Here is a 20,748-nt window from a genome sequence, read left to right as displayed (position 1 = left end):
ACACTTTGCTTAGTATTTAGGCAATAGGTAAATTTTCGAAATACAATACACTCGTTCTCTGTAGGCGATGACTTTTTAGTTGATGCACTTTTAAGGATTTTACCCTCAATTCGGTTTGAAATTTTCTCTCTCTGTTGCATATTGTGGTTGACGTTTTACAAACATATTTAATAATAACGCTAACTTTTACGTTTTTTCCTTTAGATTTTTGTTTTTTTTAGGCTTTTTTAATATTTTTTTTCTTTTGCAATATATGTATACATATATGTGTATAATAACTCACGATTCACAGACACAATTATCTTTAATATTATATGAACTTTTGCGGTTTTTGCTTAATGAGAGACATTCATTAGTATATAATTTTCATTTCGTCCTGCCGTCCTACCGTCCTGTCGTCTGTCTCTGCTCCTAGTTTGCTCCTATAATGCATGCTTCTATACTTTGTAATGGGCGTGAGAGTTGAATGAACAAACATACATATGCATAGTATATTTCATATATAAATTTTATATATTTCTTTACCATGAGTGCGGCTAATTGTGAGTGAGAATGAGTCAGTGAGTGATTGAGTGAGATGCTGGAAAAGCAGTCCAAAGTCCCCCATACATTATCTTAGCTACATTATTTACAATAAATATTTTCGAAAATTGAATGAGAATTGTGCGCATTTCCATGAACATTGAAAATAGTTATTATTTTAGGGAATCGGGGGGAAAAGTTGGAAAGGAGTTTGAAAACTATCATAGACTTCGTACTGGACCGCTTTCCGCAGAGATATATGTATATGTAGTTTTTAGATGCAGATTGAGTCTCAAGTGGACTATGGAAATGTTCTTCTAGATGACAACTATCGTGTGGAGACTGTGCCAACATAAATTGTCCATAACCATGTTCTACAGACTAACGATTTCTTGGTTGGTTTCTTTAGCTTAACCTTTATACAATTCTCAATATTTTTGTATTACATTTTTCTTAGTACATCTCGATATCTGCGCATGCGCCAATTCCTCAACCTGGAGACATAATGCTACTCTCCGCAGGCGTACATACATACACTTAAATAGATCAGAATTTTGCGTACGGTATGGTGTGTTATTACATTTTACGGTATTCCTATTCTTTTATCGATTTCTCGGCTGTCTGTCTAATAGCCAATTAGCCAATTGGCCCGCTTAGCAGAAACTTGAACAAGCTACCAAGCCTTGGCTTAGCTTGATTTTTGTCAGATTCGTAACTGAGCTCTGGCGTTTAGCGGGAATTGTTGGAATTTATGATCTCGAGAAGTCTTGACGGAGTGTGCAACACTTAAAGCTAAATAACAAAGTTACATTCTGGGAGGAGGGGCGTATTTCTCATATTTTATATACAATTCAGTGGGAAACTTGGACTAAGACACGCCGTTTTATGGAGCCTGCTGTGGTAGACAGAAAAAAAAATATTTAGGATGTTGCGCAGTTTAACTATTTTACATATTTCCGATAAACGCAATTTGGGGACCTTTACGACAAGTCTAGTCATTTCTGATAACTATCTATCAGAAACTCTACCCGACCCTAAAAAAAATTGGATAAAATTAAAAAAACAAAAAGTCTGGATGTTGCGCAGTTTGTCTATTTTACAGATTTCCGATGAACGCAAACATTTTGCAATCAAGTTAGATCATTAGGTGAGTGAGTGCGGTTTCCGTGGGTGGGGACTAGGATGGCTGATCTGTGTTAGGACCTAGTTAGCAATATTTGTAGGTAATTAGGTCAATGCGCTTCAACAATCGTCAATCAGTTATAGGTATAGCTCCTCGCATTTCACTTACTAACATGGTATCTCTTTATTCAACTTTTTTATCGCTTAAACGTAATTAATAATATTTCTTTCCTTCTTTTTTTTTTTTGTTTAATATTTATTTATACGTGTCCGCGTGTGTGTCTGTATATGGGGTGTGTATGTGCACGCATGTATGTGTTAGTGTGACTGTGTCTATTTTTTAGGTTTTTGTTTTTGTATATTTTTTTTGCAATTTTTAGGTTTAAGATACAATATTTATAAAGATTTCTTTGATGCCGCACTCAACGTTTTGTAACATACCCCTCACACGCACACACACGCCCACAGGGATCTGATTCAGCTCCCGGTCTAGATTTCGGTTCTACCTCCTTCAACAGCCGCCCAAGCGTCCTGCGGGTCGTTCGGCTTGGTTGGTGTCTTGTCAATCGAGTATACATATTAGTTTTTTATATTTTCTGATTTAAAGTTTAGCATATGTGTGTGTGTGTGTGTGTTTAGTATAACTATTTATTTCCTCTGTAGATGCAATCTCGCCTCTGCCATTTACGGATAATGTGTGTGTGTGTTAAGCTTGACGCTTTTACTGATCTTGGTTTAATTATTTTATTGTTAATTTCTGGCGCGCCTCGCGTCTATCGCTGGATTTCCGCTTAGTTTTCCGACTTTTCCTTGATTTTGGCGTTTGTGGTCGCAGGATTATTGTCGCCGCCGCTGGACAGGCTGCCGCTGCTGCTGCTATTCGACTGTTGCTGATGTGAGTTCAGGCCGGCGGCGGAGCTGGGTGGCTGCAGTGACGATGTTGACGCCGCGGGTGCTGCGCTGTTGGATGTCGCAGCGCTACCGCCAGCGGCGCGCCCAGTAGAACGATTAGTTTCGAGTTCGTGCAGCTTCTTCCACAGCTCCTCGCGATCGCGCTCCCGCTTCTTTTCCCTACAAAGTTCATTATTTGTTTAATTATTTGAATAAAATTGCTGAAAATAAAACTCACTTTTGCCTTTCCGCCTTATAGCTGGAGGTCAGTTCGTCGAATAGCTTGGAGTTCATCTCCATAAACGTCTTCAATACGTTGTAGACGAGGGCTACGATGGTTTGATTCCAGTGCTCCTTGCTGATGCGGTATAGGGCCGGGAACATGATGGGCATGATGACCGCGTTGTTCTCCTCGATCAGCGACATGGCGTATTCATTGTTCCACAGATATAGAGCCCGCTCAGCAACCTATTAGACACAACATGAATTTATTATTTATTTATTTTTTTTAATAAATTTATTCGGCAGACTCTCACCTGAAAATGTGGACTCGAAACGCATTTGGCAATTTGACGGAACAGCGGCTCCTGGATCTTGACAAACTGCGGCGGATCGATGACGTCTAAGATCTCCTCAATCTCGCCCAAGAACATGACCTCCTTTTGGGAACACGTCTTCGGCCAGAACTTCAACAGGCCACGCACCACCGGCTCGGTGAGGAATGGATCCTTCTCTAGGAATTGGACAATGCAGTACGCCAGCTGGGCATGGTAGAGTGACAGGCATTTGACTTTGTGCAGCGGCAACAAGACCTTGACGAGGAACTGCTTGTGTTCGGCCTTCAGTGGTAAAGCAAATCCGTTGATGATACTGTTTTCAAAAGGGAGATAAAATGTTAATATCAGATATCATCAGTTGAATCAGTGTCCTTCTTACCTTCCGAGAATTTCAAGGAGTTCGCCGACTCCATTGAAGTGCTCCGTCTCATAAATAAATCGCAAAAATATGTTGTTGATCTGTTTTCGTATAAAAGCCCGTAATCCTAAGAACTTTCCGTAGATGCGATGCAAAACGGTCTTAAGGAAGTCCCGCTCCCGTGGATCCTCCGAATCGAAGAGCTCCAACAGCTAAAAGGTACAAAAATGTATTAATATTTGGAATATTTTGAATGAACCTTTAAGGACCCACCTGCAAGACGAACTTTTGATCGATCACCCGCTTGCCGATAGTGGCCTGGAAATCCTGCGACTCCAGGAAGCGTAGAAAGACCTCGTACACCAGCTGTAGGTGCGGCCAAGATGCCTCCAATGTCGGATCATCCTCCTCGGGATCAAAGTCGGGATTCTCACTTGGCGGCAGCGTGCGGAATAAATTGCATGAAATCTATTTCAAAAAGGGATAATGTTTAGTTGAGATTCCAAAGCCAAGGATTAGAAGTACGAACCATGCGAATTATTTCCGGGTAAACCGGTTCCGTAAGCACACCGCGCCCATGTGTTATATAGGTCGATAGGTCATTGAGAGCGGCCCTCTTGATCTCCTTGCCCTTCAAGTCCGTCACGGGATCCATGAAGTCAAAGGACACGCAGCACTGGCGCAGCTTCCTTATGAACAGCTCCTCCTGTTCTAGGCTGGAGCAATCGGCTACAAAAATACAAATATGTTATACAAATATTTATAATAAAATAAAAATGAAAAAGGAATACCTTTTAATGGCGGCAATTGCTGCAGCTCAACATCCTGGGAATTTCTGTAGCGCGAGGAACCTTGACTCTTTTTACCCTTCTTCTTGAGCGAACGTTTGGCGAACGGGTCGATTCGATCCACAAACGTGCCCGATGACATCTTTTCAGATTTGGGTTCGTTTGAATCGATGGCGGTGGTCTCCGTGGCTGACTGTGTGGTATTCAGCTTGCCGGCTTTGTTTCTAACGCTTGCCACTGAAAATATTTCGGTTGCAGTTGCACCGGCTGGCCCAGTTGCAGCTGCTCCACCCTCCTCACCAGCGGCCTGGCCTCTATCTCTACCTTGCCCTTGCCCGTTGCCTTTCCCCCCTTTCCGATTGCCCTCGTTGCCCACGCCCTCGTCGCCGTCTTCGCCGAAATCGCTGCTTAGGATCTCGACTGGCCGTTTGTTGCGTGATTTGCGTAGCCAACCGAAAATTTTATGTGTTATGTTGGCGACTTTGGCGGTTGAATTGGGCGTCTTGCAATTGTTTCTATCCCCGCTGGTTAACTCCAACTCCAACAGCTCTTCGCGCGCTCCTGCTCCTCTTTTAGTGCCAATCAGCAACTGCAACGTCCGCTTCTGATTCTGCTTGCGTCTCTTGACTTTCAGGCCTGGATCCTGTTGCTGCTCCTGTTGCTGGTTGTGCTGCTGGTGGTGATGAAGTTGCTGGAGCAGCTTCTGTTGCTGGGTGATGCTGATGGCGGTGTTGAAGCGGTAACGACTTATCTTGGCATTTATCTTACGGTAGCTGTGGGGCGTGAAATGTCGTCTTACTTCTCTACCTAGCTACCTCGCTCTGGCAGCTCTTCTTGCTTCTGCTTTGGATTTTTGTTTAAATTCGTTACAGTTGTATGTACACTGAAAGAAAGTGGGGCAATCGATTAGTTCAGTGACTTCATCTGACCCACCTACTCACCTGTGCTTGTTTGTTTGTTTGTTGCTTGTATTGTTTAGTGGAGGGATCTCGATAATACTCTCGCTTAGCTTCTGGGTTGCTCTACCTTGATGTCTGCTCCTTCGGCTGCTCCTGAATGGCACATAGTAGTCTGGCTTCTCTTCACTCTGATCTCCGTATTTGGCATCACATGCACTGCAAATGGAAACAAAGACACTCAATTAGATGGCTCTTATCGCTGCAAATTACTCAAAAATTGACATCGCAGCGCCAGCAGGAGCAACTGCTCTGATAAAATGGCAAAAAGAATTGTGGTGGTGGCCCTCGTGTGTATCTAATCACAGGCTTTGCAGGTGCCTACATACCATCCACACATACAGACATACAGATATATAACTATACACAAACGTGTGACTGTGCGGAGATAATGACTTTGACTGTGATTTCTTTGTTGGCGGATAACAGCCAACACCAGATAGCTGATAAAAAGGGAGCCCGCCCATATGCGACACAACCTGAATTTCCATTTAAAGTTCAAGTTTGTTGCTTTAATATTTCACTTTTAGGTTTCAATTGGCTGACATTTGGAAGTGAACTATACCAGAGAGGAAGAGGCTAGGTGGCTGACAAAGTCCTGGCCACCAGCCACTGCACTTGAATTAAATCAAGTCGCTGCCGGAAGCTAGATGACGTTGTCACCTCCAGCGGAAATGAAGGCAAAGGAAGGACGCACAGGATGCCAGGCAGCCAGGCTGAACTTCACTTCAATTCCAGGAAAAAAAAAAGCGTGGGTGCTGCCCAGTTTCCACTGGCGAGGACATGGCGGAACTGGACCAGTGTTTCCAGTTAAGAGCACAAATTGGCACAATTGCAAGTCAAACCGCCTGCCAGCGATTCCCAGCGAAAACACGTTTACCATGTCACACACACACACACCCACATGTCACATGAGAGAGTGTAGCCACCAGCTACACCCACAACCTGAGGAGGGAGAGCCGACCACAGGGCGTATGAGTGACAAACAGGTACACAAATGCGATCAACTCGCTCCGGCTGGTGGTCTGGTGGTCCGGTGGCTCGGTGGAAATGGAAATCGAAAGGCGTGGGTGTAGCTACCTCCTCCACTGAGAAAAACAAATAAATTATAAATATTTCTTAAAGAAAAATAAATAAAAAAAACACCTCAAGTTTAATGACATTTATTTTTAAGAAATAATGTCTAGAACATGAAACTGTGTCACTTAATAATAGTTTTAAATATTTCTCTCTCTCTGCCTGGCAGCCGGAACTTGGCCGGCAGAAAAAGAGCGAGCCACAGAGTGGGAGGAACAGCTGCCTTTGACGTCCCAGCCAGCATGTTTTCGCGCCTGATGCCTGATTTCATGCCACAAACAAAGTGTTGCACTTTTGAAGCCTCGCCTTTGGGAGCGAGGGCTGGCCATCTATTATGCCATTTTGTGGAGAAGCACCCGTCCCAGGCCCAGCCCAAAGTCCCACGACAAGCGACTGCAAAACAATGGCTGACCATTAGGCTCAGAGCTCCCCCCTTTATGGACTTGTGCGTGTGACCTTATGACATTATTTGCTCGCAGAGGCCTCTTTAGGGGGGCACTATCATCGCAGAAAACAATAACAAATAGCCAGGGCGGCGCTGACCTCTAGCCAGAGCCCCTCCTGGCTCTGTGTTTGTTTTGCTTCTGTTGGCATTTGTAAGATTTTCGCCGCCCGACAGACCGCCCAAACACACAGTCATCTTAATGACTAAGCGTTGGGGAAAATTATTTTCCCTACTTTCCCGCCAGACCTCTCTCTCCTCCTCTCCGTCCAGTGGCACTTTTTCGACGCATGTCTATTGGTATTCCAGCGATAATCAATAAGCTGGCCAATGTTTGAAGACGAGGACAGTATTCAGGGTCCAAGAGTTCCAAGAGTAGTAGCTTCTCTCTATTATTGTCAAATTAGTTATTGGAGAACCCCCTTAAAGTCTTCTCTAAACATTCCTACTTGCTAGTCCCTCATAATCCCCTAGTTAGATACTATTTTTGGTAGTAATAGTAGTTATCTTTAGCATAAAAGTGTTTGCAGAAGGAAGCAGGAATTAAAACGCTTTTTTAGGCCATCAGCTTTGATTTGTTAGCTAAGTGTCTGGTACTTAAGGTGCTTAGTAGAACTTGTAACAAAAATACATAGTTTGTCTGTAATCTCTATTTGCTTTGAAACTATCTATGAGATACTGGAATATATGCCTTCCTTTCAGATATCTCTCCCTCTTTTAGGGTCTATCCTTTTAAAATTAAACATATTCCTGCCTTCAAGAGTCTTTTGAACTTTTCCAACATCGTGGTTGTGTAAGGCAGAGTAGTGTCGTGGTGATAGGAGGAGCTCCTCCCCAGCACCATCCCCAACCTTAGCCCTCCAGTGTGAAAAGTATTGCGCACTGTTTTCGCTGGGAACGTGGCGTACTTGAGAGTGGCAGTGTCTCAGGAAGGAGGATTGTGTGGGGCTTCAAGCGGGAAAACTGTGGAAAAACTACGCAGTAAACGGCGTCCATGAAGGCTCCTCCTCCTCCTCCCACACATGCTCATACTTATGTGGCACGTCGCCTGGCGAAATCCTTTTGTGCAACGCACGAGAGACGAGTTCATGGTCGGTGAGAATCTCATTTCATCGCAGATCCAAAGCATCTCCAGCAAGGCATGACTGTGAAAATGGGAAATGCATCAAATTACTGGCATGCACTCACATGCACTGGCACTGGCACTGGCTCTGGCTGGCTGGGAAACACCTTTAGTGGCCAAATTAGAAACTGCGTTTCGTTGCGTGTCTGCTTGGAATATCATTTACTATCTTCCAAGAGATTCAAGAGCGGGAGTGGGCGGGAAACTGCGCACTTGCAACTGCCACAGCAACTGAAACTGCTATATCTCATCTGCTAGCGAGGCCTTGACCTTATCGAAATGGAGATACCCACCGAGTGTGTGCCCCCGAGCCCCTCTAGGCACTGATATCCATGGAATCAATCAAATCAGCGCCCATTCCATCCTCCACGATGCATATGCAACAGCTTCTGGCTTGCGAGGGGCCATGTGGCAAGTGCAGATGCAAATATATGGCATGTATCTTGCCACCATCCACCACCCACCACCCACTTGTCCTTCTTCTGTTTATAATTTGCATAAAGCGAAAGAAAATGGAACAATAGGTTTACAAGATTTCGTGCCACAGCCAGGCCATCTGCAGGAGAAGCGTTGCAACAGTTGTTGCCACAAAGTAAGCACTCGCTATAGACGACCCTCGTTATAGTTACTAGACTATTTCTTTCAGTTTATTTCAGCCTCAGGGGAGCCACAGAGCCCTTATTTGTTTTGGTTTCTGATTTTTGGTCACAGCATTCTTGGCCAGAGCCACCGAGAATTAGATGAGACTTCCAGGGTCCAGGGGAATTGGGTCAACAGCTGGGGGGGACAAGGGACAAGGGACATCGGGCAGTGTGCTGAAATATTTAAAATTTCATTAAAGATTCAGAGTTCAGAGTTCAGAGTTAGGATTGAATTAAGAGCCACAGCTCAGCAGAGGACCAAGTTGGAATCTCTATTGGAGAAAGTTTCCAAACAATGAGCCAGAATCGATTGGCTGCCAGATACAGATACAGAGTGCATCCGAGAGATGCCAGTGCATCTCTGGCTCTCATCCTAATAGCTTTCCTTATCAGGAACTGCCCAGCTGACCCACCAAGCCACGTGCGGTCAAGGTCCTTCTGGCCAGAGCCAGAGTTCTGGCTAATGCACTTTATTAATTTCAATTGACGGACGGCATGATTCAATTTATTGATAGCCCTGTTAGCGGGGCAGTGCGTCAGGCCACCTCTGACTAATCCAAAGTGGAAATGGAACCAACTCACGCAATGCCAGAATGGGGAAATAGGGGGGGAGCAACATTTATGGGTCACAAAAATAGACGCGACTTTGTACTTCTATTTTTGGCTCTCAGAAGTACGTCAGGAAAGTAACACAATTTTCATTTTATTAACCGACTGACTGCGTGGGTGTCTCTTGCCAGGAGTGCCAGGAGTGTGCAAGAACTCGGAATTAATGCAAGAAAGGATGCATCTGCAGAGCCAGCACATCACTACTAATTTTCCAAGTATTTGTATTTAATTAGTCGCAGCCAGAGGGCCCCACAAGAGAAGAGCTCGCATTCCAAAGAACTAGGAACTAAATGGAATTCCGAGAGCTCAAAGGAAATATTAATTCCTGGTAGCTAGGAAAGGCTTTTAATGAAGTGCTTCTTTAGGACTTTGAAGGACTTGAGGAAGTAGATTCAGGCATAGGCGTTGGAAGAATTTATTCTACTGACACGCAGAACCAATTAAGACTCAAATTATTACCAAAATACCTTGATAAAGGCTTCAAGGTTATAGTTTAAAATCTCATTAAATACCTCTTAGACAGAATTAGGAGGCAGAAATACTTGTGACGAATGACCATGACACTTTCAAAATATCTCATCTCAATATTGTATCCTCACGAAACCAGTTGAACCACATTTTGTTAACAATAATCAACTAATCATCTTAATAAAGGTTAAAACTTTACTGTAAAAACTCATCTAGTGGCCAAAATACTTGTGACGAATGAGCATGCCACATTCTAAGTAACTGAAAACCACAACACAAAACCAGTTGAACCACATTTTGTGAACAATTATCAACTAATTAACTTGATAAAGGTTCAATGTTTCACTTGAAAGTTATAACACAAATGACTTCTTGGAAAGATAGAATACTAGTGACCACATGCCACACTTTAAAGAAAAGTTCGAACCATTCAGAACCAGAAATTTATTTAAACCACAATTTGGGCCAGTTGTCAAGAAATTATTTCGACAAGGCTCATAGTTTTAGAGCGAAACTATCCAAATATCTTTTATTAATATTGATGACGAAAAAATCTAAATAAGGTGTACAAAAATGGAGTCATCAGGTGGATACTGTATTCCATCAGGACCAATTGAACCACAATTTATGAAAATAATCTGAAAAAAGATTGAAAAATCGTCTCATAGAGTGAAAATAATGGTGACGAATGATCATAACTCTTTTCTTATCCATATTGATGACGACAAAATCCAAGAAAGCAATGAAAAATAACACCTTTAAGAATATTCCTAATAGGCACGACCATGTTTAAATGTTAAATTGAAAGTTAAAACAGCTATCTTGTGTCCAATTATCACCTCCCATCAATTATGGCCATCTTTAGGCGACTAATATGATTACCACATCTGTCACAACTTCTAGCCCCTTGCGTGGCCCCTGTTTTTTTTTTATTTTTTATGTAAGAAATAGTTTAAAGACCCATTGCAAGCCACCAAGCTGTCGAGGGAAAAGAGAAAGTCTGGAAATTGGTTGACAATGTACACGAGAGCCCACAACTAATTGCATCAGCGACAAGTGACGAGGGCGGCCTACGGTTTATGGTTTATGGTTTATGGCTAATGGCTTCTGGTCTAGGGGACTAGGGGGCTGGGATGTGCATATTGTTATTAAACGGGCCAGTCGGCCCAAAGAAGTCAGTCAAGAGCAGCCAGTCGGGTGACGAAAGAGGGAAGACAGCGGCAGTCACAACAGTTTCCTCAATTTAATTAAATAATCAAGACCCGAGACACAATGCGATTGCGACAGACAGCCTTTGGCTAATTAAAAATGAGAGAAAAAGAGGAAAAAATACTAAACTGAAGTGAAACAGAAGGAAGCGTCATCACCTACAGAGGTGTTTCTCTAAATATATTATATTTATTCTGTTATATATATTCTATTATATATACTAGATAGCTGCCTACTTTGTGAAATATATGCCACGGCAGATTCAATGCCAGGGCATGGAAAATTTTCTATTGAAAAGCGTTGTTGACTTGCCTTTGCTTTTTTTGCTTTTTAATTAAGCGATTTGAGCGAGTGATAAGAGAGGAGGGCAGGAGCAGGCGAGTGGGCGTGGCTGGCACCTAATCATCACTGAAATGTCGCATAAACAAAAGACGAGAAAATGTATCTCAAAGCGAGGGATAAGATAAGAGTCGCCACCTGCCGAGCCGAGGCATTCTTTTTAAAATATTTCTCATTTTTGTGCCAGTTCCCTGCCGGTCTGTCGGTCTGAATCAGAACTCAAACCGCAAGTGTGAATTATTAATTGTGCAGTGCGATTTCATTCAATGACTGCAGCTGTCGGTGGGTCGGTCGGGAGTAGTGTGCTTTATTTTTTTTATTTTTTATTGATTGCCGTTGATGACGCTCCTCAGGCGGGCCACCACAACAATCCAATAAACTCTGGCCAATGACTGCTTTATGAATCAACCTTTCGGCTATTCGACTCAAGGTCACTCGCGGCCTTAATGGCCAATGGCCACATGAGGAATTCTCCTCCTCTAAAAACTCTAAAAATAGACTCAAAATTAAAATAATTTTTGAAAATAAAATTGCACTTTGCAGGAAGGAGGAAAATGGAAAATGGCAGAAAAGGAAATTTATTTACTCCCCCACCTCCCCACCTGCCACTTCTACTGAATGTTAAAACATTTTCTATATTTAACAAAATATTTAAACGGCGGAGAGACGTCATTAATGGGCGCAGAATCTCAGGAGCCAAGGCCAAGGGGGAAACCAGAGAACGAGGCAGCCGAATGTTTGACGGAAAATGTGAAAATATTTCAAGAAAAGTGTCTGTTTGAAGCAACAGAGATTCTATTGCCAGAATTTTGAAAGATTTAGAGTGTTTGGGATGATGAAAAATGAGAGTAAATAGTCACAGTAGGGGACAGTGGACACTCTGCCCTAAAGGGCAAGCAATACTTTCTTTCTTTCTTTGTGTTTATATTACAAGATATTTAAGCCAAAAATAGAATACGAGAGTTTCTCTTTTATATTTATTTTCAAAAAACTGCTAAACTTCTCAGAAATCAGAGTCATTTATTATTGGAATATTTAAAAGAAAAATTTCCAACTTTTCTTCTCTAAGAACTCTTGCTCTATGACAGCTATAGGATATAGTCCCCCGATCTAAAGAGAACAAAAGTAAGAGATTAGAAGTAATCCAAGTTTAAAATTTATATCTTTATATCTTATATCTTCGATATAGCTACTCTTGAGATGATTCCGATCAAGAATATAATATATTCCTGCTTAGAGGATCGGAGATGTCTCCCTCACTGCCTTGCACACTTTTGATCGAAGTTAAGTACAGTATCTGATAGCTATAGGATATAGTCTACCGATCCAGGTAGTCATCACTTATAAACTACTCTGGAGGTGCTTTCCAGGGGCCTGTCTAGCAGCTGATCAAATGTCGAGCAAATTCCACTGTCTAATTGCCTTTTTGTCGCCTCAGCTGGTGGCCTGGCTCTGCCCCAGCTGATTGTTCCTCTCGTTAGAGGGGCGTGCGAACAAAAAAAAAGCAAACATTCAGAAAAACAAAGGCGGATCTGGGCCCCACCGAGTCAGCAAGTCAGACAGGGCCAGCGTCTAATTATAATTTGAGATGGGAGAAGCCCTGCCCTCCACCCGACCTGTCCAGCTTCCATTTAAGAAGATTCTGTAGTCTATAACCCAACAATCTGGCGAATAAAATTGATTTCCCCCCACAGTAAACTCTCGATAGCCGCAGAACAAACAAACAAGCAGAGTTGGCAGGAGGAACTTGTCGGAAAAGTACGTTTCTCAGACATTTCATTGGAATGCTTGGCCAGGAACTGGATGCAGAGCATGATGAGAATGGAATTGTTTACTCCGGAAAGTGAAAATCAATGGGGGTTGAGAGAAATATGGGCCTTATTTTTAGGGCAGCTATGGGGGCAGCCCAGTCGCAGCTCATAAAACGGCAGAAAGCGAGGTCAGTTGTGGCCAAAGAGACAGACAGACAGAAGAGCGAGGCAGGTGAGTGTTTGCGGTCATTAAGAGGTTGCACCAAGAGGCAGGTGCAAGTCAGCCGAGCAAGAGCCACCTTTCCACTGGAGACTCGGAAAGGTCAACACTCGGCAAGCAGGTCGCCGGGGGGACAGGCAGGAGCTCCTCTTTTTCCTCCTCCGCAGTAGAGACTCCTCCTCGCCAGAAATCCAAACTGAAAGTTTAAGAAAATGTTTAGTTTTCAGATCACAGACTTGAGACTCGGACTCAGTTACTGGCAGTTTAAGGGGGAACACAATAAACAAATGCCTAGTGGGGCAGTGGTGGAGCTCCCACACACACACTGCGAAAAAAACTTAACGATCGTTGGCAGAAAGTGGAAATATAACTGGAAATATATAATATAAGTGCTCTGGAAGTCACGTTCGGTTTTGGGGACTCTGCGACGAGCGTGCCAGTTACTGAATGAGTTAGTAGTTACTAGTTAGTACTCACTAGTCACTGTTATTATAACTGATCTGTAGCACCTGCTACAGGCCCCTGCAAGGGCGTTGTCACCTCGCTGACAGGTGAGAGTCTCCCCGGAATGATTTACTTTTCAACACCTTGGTGCTAACTGCCAAGGGGCATCTTGACGATTTTCGTGCCTCCAGACTCGTACGTTATGTTTCAATTGTGACTTGTTAATTTCCAGAGCAGGTTACCCCCTGTTCCGCCACTCCCCTCCCCCTGATAGTGGAGCCTCTATCACTCAATCAATTAGAACCAGTTTGCTGGTCTGGCTGGGTTGTGAAGGGGCGGAGAGCTTAACCCTAGATGGACGGTGGTTTTGTTTCCATTTTTGTTTTAATTTTGAGTTGGAAGGTTTGGAATTTATTTTTATACCCGGTACTTGGTACTCGTGGGGTATCTCTTGATCAGCATCAAAAGGAGAGTCCATATAGCCATGTCCTTCTGTCCAAAAGCTCTCGTAGATCTCAGGGACTTGAATACAGAAGAGATAGGGCTATACGATTTTCTATAAAGATACATTTTTGAAACAGTTTTCTTTCCAAACTGACAAGTTTTGGACTGGCAAGTTTCGGTTCAAATCAATGGCAAATATAATTGAAGAGGAGCTCTAAATAGTTCGGCCGTCCAGTGTGTAAAAAATCACAGAATCGAACAGATATCAGGTACTATACTCCAATTCTATAAGGATGTGGCCACAATTCTGCTGAGTTCTTCCTTTAAAACTGGATATAAAGTACGGAACTAGATCATTATGATGACTAACCACTGCTTTTATTTAAAAGATTCTACAATAGACCACAAGGGGCTTCCTAGGGTTAACTCCAAGACGGATATGGAGAGCCGGCCCGAAATGGTCTCCGATCTCCGATCTCCGAGTGTGGGGACTTGTTGTGGGCCAACTTCCGCTGGTCTTGGCCTACCTTTCTCAGTTTCTCTAATTCTCAGTTTCTCACTGTCTCTGTGGCTCTGTTTCTCTGTGACTCTCAGTGGGAGATGCTGTTGCACTGTGTCGCTGGCTGTGTGGCAGGGCGGTTGGCATAATTGAATTAAAACTGTAGTTCACCACGAGAATTTGCACAACGCGAGGGGGTGGGGGGTTTAGTGTGGGGTGGGGGGTAGGGGGAGGTCCAAGTGGGGTCAACACATGTAAATGCGGTGTGGAAGCAAAACACACTCACACTCACAGACACACATGCAAAGCAAAGTCTAAGTGAGAGTGTGAGAAAAGAGGAGGTGGAGGAGGAGGAGAAAGGTGAGAGAGCGCAGCTGTTTTGATGGGCTCTTCGCCTCTGCTTCTCTTTCTTCTTTCTTCTTTCTTCTATTTTTCCTTTTCTTAGGTTTGTTGATTCCGTTCTTTTGATTTTTGCAGTAAGATTAGGTAACTAGTGTCTATATGAACATAATTCTTAACACATTTTACTGCTACTTTCGTCACACACACACACACTTGTCATATGTATGTTTCACACACACACACACAAGAGAGAGCAGCAGCAGCAGCGAGCAACAAAATCGATATTCTAAAAATAATATAAGTAAAAAATATATATGCATATACGAAATCCAAACGAATCTCAATTGTAGCCGCCGCTTCTGCTGCTGCTTCTTCTTTAGCTTCTGGTTCTGTGGTGCGAGCTCTGCTGCTGCTCTTGCTGCTGCTTTAAGTGCAGGAGTATATGGATGGAAGAGAGTGTGTAATTACATATTTATTTATTTATTAAAACTTTGGGCCACTGAATTGCGTCTGGGATTTAGCCGCTTACTGCGCACTTGAAAAATTAGCATTCGCCACGAAATTCACTTTCGACTTGTCGCGACGCGGCTTACTTAGTAGTGACCGTTTTTTTCCCCCGTTTTTTAGCTTTCCGTTTGCGAATATATAATATATTATTTCAGAAAGCGATTAATCGGACACTGAAGCAGCAGGAGCGGTGTGTATATAAAAGAATCTATATCTTTCGCACCCAACCGACGACGAAGGCGGCATACGGGCATCTTCGAGTTCGCTTTTGTTCGAGTTCGCTAGCCATTTATCCATACCCGGTTCGGACATGCTTTACCGTTTGGGAGAGCTCTCTCTCTCTTTCTCTAGACTCGAGACGGCAAGTGCCCGACTACCTCTCTCTCTCTTGATTAAAATTTCACTCTCCCAGTGGCGCTGCTATATATACTATAGGTGAGAACACACAGGCGCTTTGGTAGAAAGATATGAGAAATATATTGAAATAATTTTGGTATTGTTATTGTTGTTGATTTGTTGTGGGTGAGTTTTTTTTAATGGCAAGTATAATAAGAACAAAATATAAACAGATAAGAAAGCTAAAAAGCCCACCCAATCGCCATTTCTTCGGCATGAAGCACTCATATCAAGTGATTACTCATTTGTAACTTTTCTTTGGAGGACAATCAAATCAATTTCGATACCACTGTGCCCAATTTCTGGGTGAGAGTGGTGAGAATAGATAGCAGCCGCACACTCACCACTATTATTGTTGTTGGTTGCTGTTGCGCGTCGCGGTTGCTCTCTCGGCTGCGCTATCCCTTACACGGTCACTCTGCAGGTGAGATATCCGTAGGTGCGCAGCGCGGTCATACTGCATGGGATTCCTGGGCGATAAAGAAACAGGGCTATCGTCATCGACTCGTTCCGTCTCCCTCGCTCTTAATGCTCTCTCAGGAATTCCTACTTTTGTCCACAGAATTCTCCTTTTGTCCTTTTCGCTAGCCTTTCATTAGCTATTTATGTAATTTAGCACAATGTTTGCGATTCACGGCGAGCTATGCGAGGGGCTCCCAATGAAAAAGCGACGCAACACTACGTACACACCTCGATTCGGATTGAGATATTCAGATGCGGATGCAGATTCCCGACTTCGACTCGCCCGACTTTTGTGCTGTGGGTTTACTGCGTTTAATCGCGCCCGCACTGCCACAGTTTTAGCTGCAAATCGCGCCGCAAGGGGATAGCTCTGCTTTTCGATCGGTTTGAGCGGCCGGCAGGTATATTTTATGCGAGAAATAATATTTTTTTCAGCGGCAACTAGAATAATCGTTCACGACACCGTTCGAAGTGACGCCATCTTTGAAAGCGGCGCAGTGTTGGAAAACGGTCGAAGGGATAACATTATTTCCTCTAATGGGTGCTTTCCTTTACCTTGACTTAAATTAATTCCATTTTTATTGCTAAAAAGTTTATTTATTTAACAATTTCATGAATAATAATTAGCCAAAGTTTCAATTGGTCTGTTAACAGCAAAATCCACTGTTAAGTGGCTGTAGGGAATTTTACTCACTCGACCTCTGGTCACACCGAAAGTGAATCAGAATGAAATCAACGCAAACTAATTGATCGCGAAAACGGTACAAAAGAGCAGTTAATTGCAGCAATTTTAGCTCTGCCAGCTAGCAAACAGTCCGAACTTTCGTCGCGAAAGAGAAAATACCTTTGAAGCACCTGCAGGGACACCAAAAACAAAGCAGCAAAGTGGACAACTCCCAGTTTTCGGAAGAGCATCACTTGCAGTCAAAGGATCATCCGGACAGAAGCGCAAGACTGAGGACCAACAGAATGTCTTCGCTGTCCGCATCCGCGGAGAATGTGTCCAGCCTGGGTCTGGGAGGAGGTGGCGGTGGCAACTCGCACGATGGAAACTCCCAGCAGGGATCCGACGGTGGCTCCAGTATGTGCTTGGAGCTGGCCTTGGAGGGCGAACGGCTGTGCAAGGCGGGCGACTGTCGGGCGGGCGTGGCCTTCTTTCAAGCAGCCATCCAGGCGGGCACCGAGGACCTGCGCACCCTCTCCGCCATCTACTCGCAGCTGGGCAACGCCTACTTCTATCTGGGCGACTACAACAAGGCGATGCAGTACCACAAGCACGACCTCACCCTGGCCAAGAGCATGAACGATCGCCTGGGCGAGGCCAAGTCCTCGGGCAATCTTGGAAACACCCTGAAGGTGATGGGCCGCTTCGACGAAGCCGCCATCTGCTGCGAACGCCACCTGACGCTGGCCCGCCAGCTCGGGGATCGCCTATCCGAGGGACGTGCCCTCTACAACTTGGGCAATGTCTACCATGCCAAGGGCAAGCATCTTGGCCAGCGTAATCCGGGAAAGTTCGGCGACGATGTTAAGGAGGCTCTCACTCGTGCAGTGGAGTTCTATCAGGAGAACTTGAAGCTAATGCGGGATCTGGGCGACCGTGGCGCACAAGGACGCGCTTGCGGCAATCTGGGCAACACTTACTACCTTCTGGGTGACTTCCAGGCAGCCATCGAGCACCACCAGGAGAGGCTGCGCATCGCCCGGGAGTTTGGGGATCGAGCCGCCGAGCGCAGGGCCAATAGTAACCTGGGCAACTCGCACATCTTCCTCGGGCAGTTTGAGGATGCAGCGGAGCACTACCGCCGCACTCTCGCGCTGGCCGTTGAGCTGGGCGAGCGCGAAGTGGAGGCCCAGAGTTGCTACAGCTTGGGCAACACCTATACGCTGCTGCACGAATTCAACACGGCCATAGAGTTCCATAATCGGCATCTGGCCATTGCCCAGGAGCTGGGCGATCGTATTGGGGAGGCCCGGGCCTGTTGGTCGCTCGGCAACGCCCATTCCGCGACCGGGGGTCATGAGAAGGCCTTGCAGTATGCGGAGCAGCATCTGCAACTGGCCAAGGAGCTGCACGACCCCGTCGGCGAGAGCACGGCCCGTGTGAACATCTCGGATCTGCGCAAGCTGCTGGGACTGCCCGAGCAGGAGCCCTCGCCCACCGAGGAGGAGGCGCGCTCCAGCGCCTCGGATCACTCGGCCAGCGGTCACCAGTCGGATGGGTCGGAGAACTCGCAGGGCAGAATGGTGAGTAAAGAATTGTGGCTAATAAGAAGTTCTTGGTTTACGGTTCTTTTTAGTCGCCAAGTCCCGCTAGAGAGAGTTTTGTTCAAGACCCTGAAACGATATCGATTTTGGCTAGAAATATGAAGATTATGTTGGAGATTGTATGTAGCGAAGATGCTCTAGGGAGATCTCCAGCTGCTTAGCTCTTTGTTTATGAAGGGGAGAGACCAAAAATAATAATTATTTTCCACCTGAACCAAAAAAACCTAATTGCAAGACAGAAATAGCTACAAATTTCACTCTCTTTATGTTTTTATAACACTATCCTATAGAGGGCCCTCTATTTTCCTAAACTCGAATAAATTATCAGGTGTTTTCTGTTTCGAAAGCTTGTTTATGGACCCCTACGGCCAGCAGTGTTTGGGAAGCAATTCCAGAATAAATATTTACGTTGAAGAGAAACAGTAGGGCATCTGCCATTGGGCGCGAAAATAAAAACCGGAACAGAGTCATAATCATATTTTTTATTTAGGTGCGCGTTCGCCGCCAGAGCATGGAGCAACTGGACCTGATCAAGATCACGCCTGACGGCAAGCGCCTGCAGGAGGACAAGCACCGGGCCGGCGGCGCAGCTACGAAAGCCAAAGATGACGACTTCTTCGAGATGCTCTCGCGGTCGCAGTCGAAGAGGATGGACGACCAGCGCTGCTCGATCAAGATCAATCTGGCTGGAGCTCCGGCAGTGGCCACTGGGGCCACCCGCAAGCCGCTGGTGCAGCAGAACTCGCTGTTCGTGGACCCCACCAACCTGCCCGGTCTGAAGTCTCCAACATCGACGAATGCCGGATCAATTGCTCATGCGCCGCTGGCCAGGAGCGCCACCACCACCCAGCAGCCGGACGACGCCTTCCTGGACATGTTGATGCGTTGCCAGGGATCGCGTCTGGAGGAGCAGCGTTCGGAACTGCCGCGCCCGAACGTCACAATGGATGCAGAGGCGGAGGCTCCACAGCCGCAGGCTCCAGAGGCATCGGGACAAGGGGCAGCACGCGGACAGACAGGACGCGGAGCCACTGTACCCGATGAGGACTTCTTCTCCCTGATCATGAAGGTACAGAGCGGCCGCATGGAGGATCAGCGCGCCTCGATTCCGTTCCGGAGTGCGAACAACAATAACAGCAGCCGGAGCAACAACAACGGCACTGCTGGTGGCAAATAAGAAGAGTCCGAAAAGTCCAACAAAAACGATCCTATCCATCCATTCCTGGCCGCAGCTCTTGGTTTCCGTCACTACGTTTATTTGAAAGCAACTGGCGGCTAACATTTTCTTTTTTAAGATTTATACACACATATTTACACAAAATAATTAATTTATGAATAGCAACTAACCAAGTAACCAAATATTTGGGGCGTACACCGCCCCGCAACCGAACAGAAAGAGAAACTACCATTGGATGCACTCCCCCATCCATCCGGTCGTGACTCACTCGCGCACACTCATCTCTTGGGTTGGCCATGATATTGAAAGATATATGCATTTGCAGACGGCAGAGGTTTTTACGATATTAGCGTTTGAATTGCATGTGAAGCTAGGGCCTAAGCTGAAAGTATACTAATCCAATTTGCTCAATAGATGGAACCAAGTCTTCTACACGATCAACGATCTTACATTCAGATATTCTAATCGACATTCAGATAAACTTTAAGCCTTAAGTCTAACGAACCACTTTACATATATGTATAAGCAATGCATTTCCAAAATCAAAAAAACAAACAAACAAAAACGATGCAAATCTACAAGTAATTCCAATTGTATCCATGAGTATTGCATTTTGTATCTCTCTATCGATGACTCTAAAAACCTAATTTAAGAAACTTTACTATTTTTTTTAGATATTAACAAAAAAAATAAACACAAAGAAGAGTGGCTGGGCATTCCGTTTGTGGAGCCGGCGCTCGTGTTAGCACGTAGCATTACGATTTACACATAACATCCAAAAGATACGTACACATATACAAGATACATATGAACAATATATAGTTATACCAATGTCTAGCGTTCAATCGCAATCTCCATTGTTCTACACACTATACAAGAAACAAAAATCCAAAAACCGAGTTCGAGTTGCATGAAATGAAGCCAAAATTTATAAATGTTATACTTTTATGTATGTACGCCCAAGGTGCGCCCTTATGAGCCCCCAAATCGAGGTCATCACGATATATATATATAGCTCAATCATACATCCATACAGGCGGACAAATATGTCGTGTATTATTAAATATTAAAATTAAAAAACAAAAAATGTTTGCTGACAAATGTGGGTGTTTTCTTATCGGTGGGATTTCCTACTG

At 44.6% G+C, this 20,748-nt stretch overlaps 2 protein-coding genes across 4 annotated transcripts; one reads left to right on the top strand and one right to left on the bottom strand.

The window, feature by feature from the left end:
* Positions 1-1,803: 1,803 nt before the first annotated feature.
* LOC6501476 (serine/threonine-protein phosphatase 2A 56 kDa regulatory subunit epsilon isoform) lies at positions 1,804-16,670 on the bottom strand. Of its 2 annotated transcripts, none has more exons than XM_014911578.3 (9): positions 16,050-16,670; positions 5,180-5,353; positions 4,242-5,121; positions 3,980-4,179; positions 3,724-3,918; positions 3,472-3,662; positions 3,072-3,405; positions 2,774-3,003; positions 1,804-2,715 (listed from the first exon to the last, which is right to left on the bottom strand). In XM_014911578.3, the coding sequence occupies exons 3-9, from the start codon at positions 4,378-4,380 to the stop codon at positions 2,436-2,438; spliced, it is 1,569 nt and encodes a 522-aa protein (XP_014767064.1). In that variant the 5' UTR covers positions 4,381-5,121; positions 5,180-5,353; positions 16,050-16,670; the 3' UTR covers positions 1,804-2,435. The 2 variants fall into 2 exon arrangements, with proteins under 2 accessions (XP_014767064.1, XP_001955326.2); XM_001955290.4 differs by lacking the exon at positions 16,050-16,670 and adding an exon at positions 15,271-15,795.
* Positions 16,671-16,812: 142 nt separating this feature from the next.
* LOC6499089 (G-protein-signaling modulator 2) lies at positions 16,813-20,713 on the top strand. 2 transcript variants are annotated; one of them, XM_014910412.3, is made up of 2 exons: positions 16,813-18,414; positions 18,468-18,781. In XM_014910412.3, exons 1-2 carry the CDS (start codon positions 17,137-17,139, stop codon positions 18,594-18,596), a joined length of 1,407 nt encoding a protein of 468 aa, XP_014765898.1. In that variant the 5' UTR covers positions 16,813-17,136; the 3' UTR covers positions 18,597-18,781. The 2 variants fall into 2 exon arrangements, with proteins under 2 accessions (XP_014765898.1, XP_001955325.1); XM_001955289.4 differs by lacking the exon at positions 18,468-18,781 and adding an exon at positions 18,926-20,713 and having other exon boundaries at positions 16,817-18,414.
* The last annotated feature ends 35 nt before the right edge of the window (positions 20,714-20,748 follow it).

This window comes from Drosophila ananassae, chromosome 2L, assembly GCF_017639315.1.
Source record: "Drosophila ananassae strain 14024-0371.13 chromosome 2L, ASM1763931v2, whole genome shotgun sequence".
NCBI classification, from domain to species: domain Eukaryota; kingdom Metazoa; phylum Arthropoda; class Insecta; order Diptera; family Drosophilidae; genus Drosophila; species Drosophila ananassae.
The sequence above is the reverse complement of the archived record's forward strand: the minus strand, read 5'-3'. Positions and strand labels throughout refer to the sequence as shown.

What these genes read in the sequence shown, in the direction of transcription:
- LOC6501476 (XM_014911578.3), bottom strand. Translation starts at nt 4,380, where the DNA reads ATGTCATCGGGCACGTTTGTGGATCGAATCGACCCGTTCGCCAAACGT. An exon ending in CTCCTTGAAATTCTCGGAAG is followed by an intron (nt 3,406 to 3,471) that starts GTAAGAAGGACA and finishes TTTTGAAAACAG; the next exon opens with TATCATCAACGGATTTGCTT. An exon ending in TTTCGAGTCCACATTTTCAG is followed by an intron (nt 3,004 to 3,071) that starts GTGAGAGTCTGC and finishes TGTGTCTAATAG; the next exon opens with GTTGCTGAGCGGGCTCTATA.
- LOC6499089 (XM_001955289.4), top strand. Translation starts at nt 17,137, where the DNA reads ATGTCTTCGCTGTCCGCATCCGCGGAGAATGTGTCCAGCCTGGGTCTG. An exon ending in AGAACTCGCAGGGCAGAATG is followed by an intron (nt 18,415 to 18,925) that starts GTGAGTAAAGAA and finishes TTTTTTATTTAG; the next exon opens with GTGCGCGTTCGCCGCCAGAG.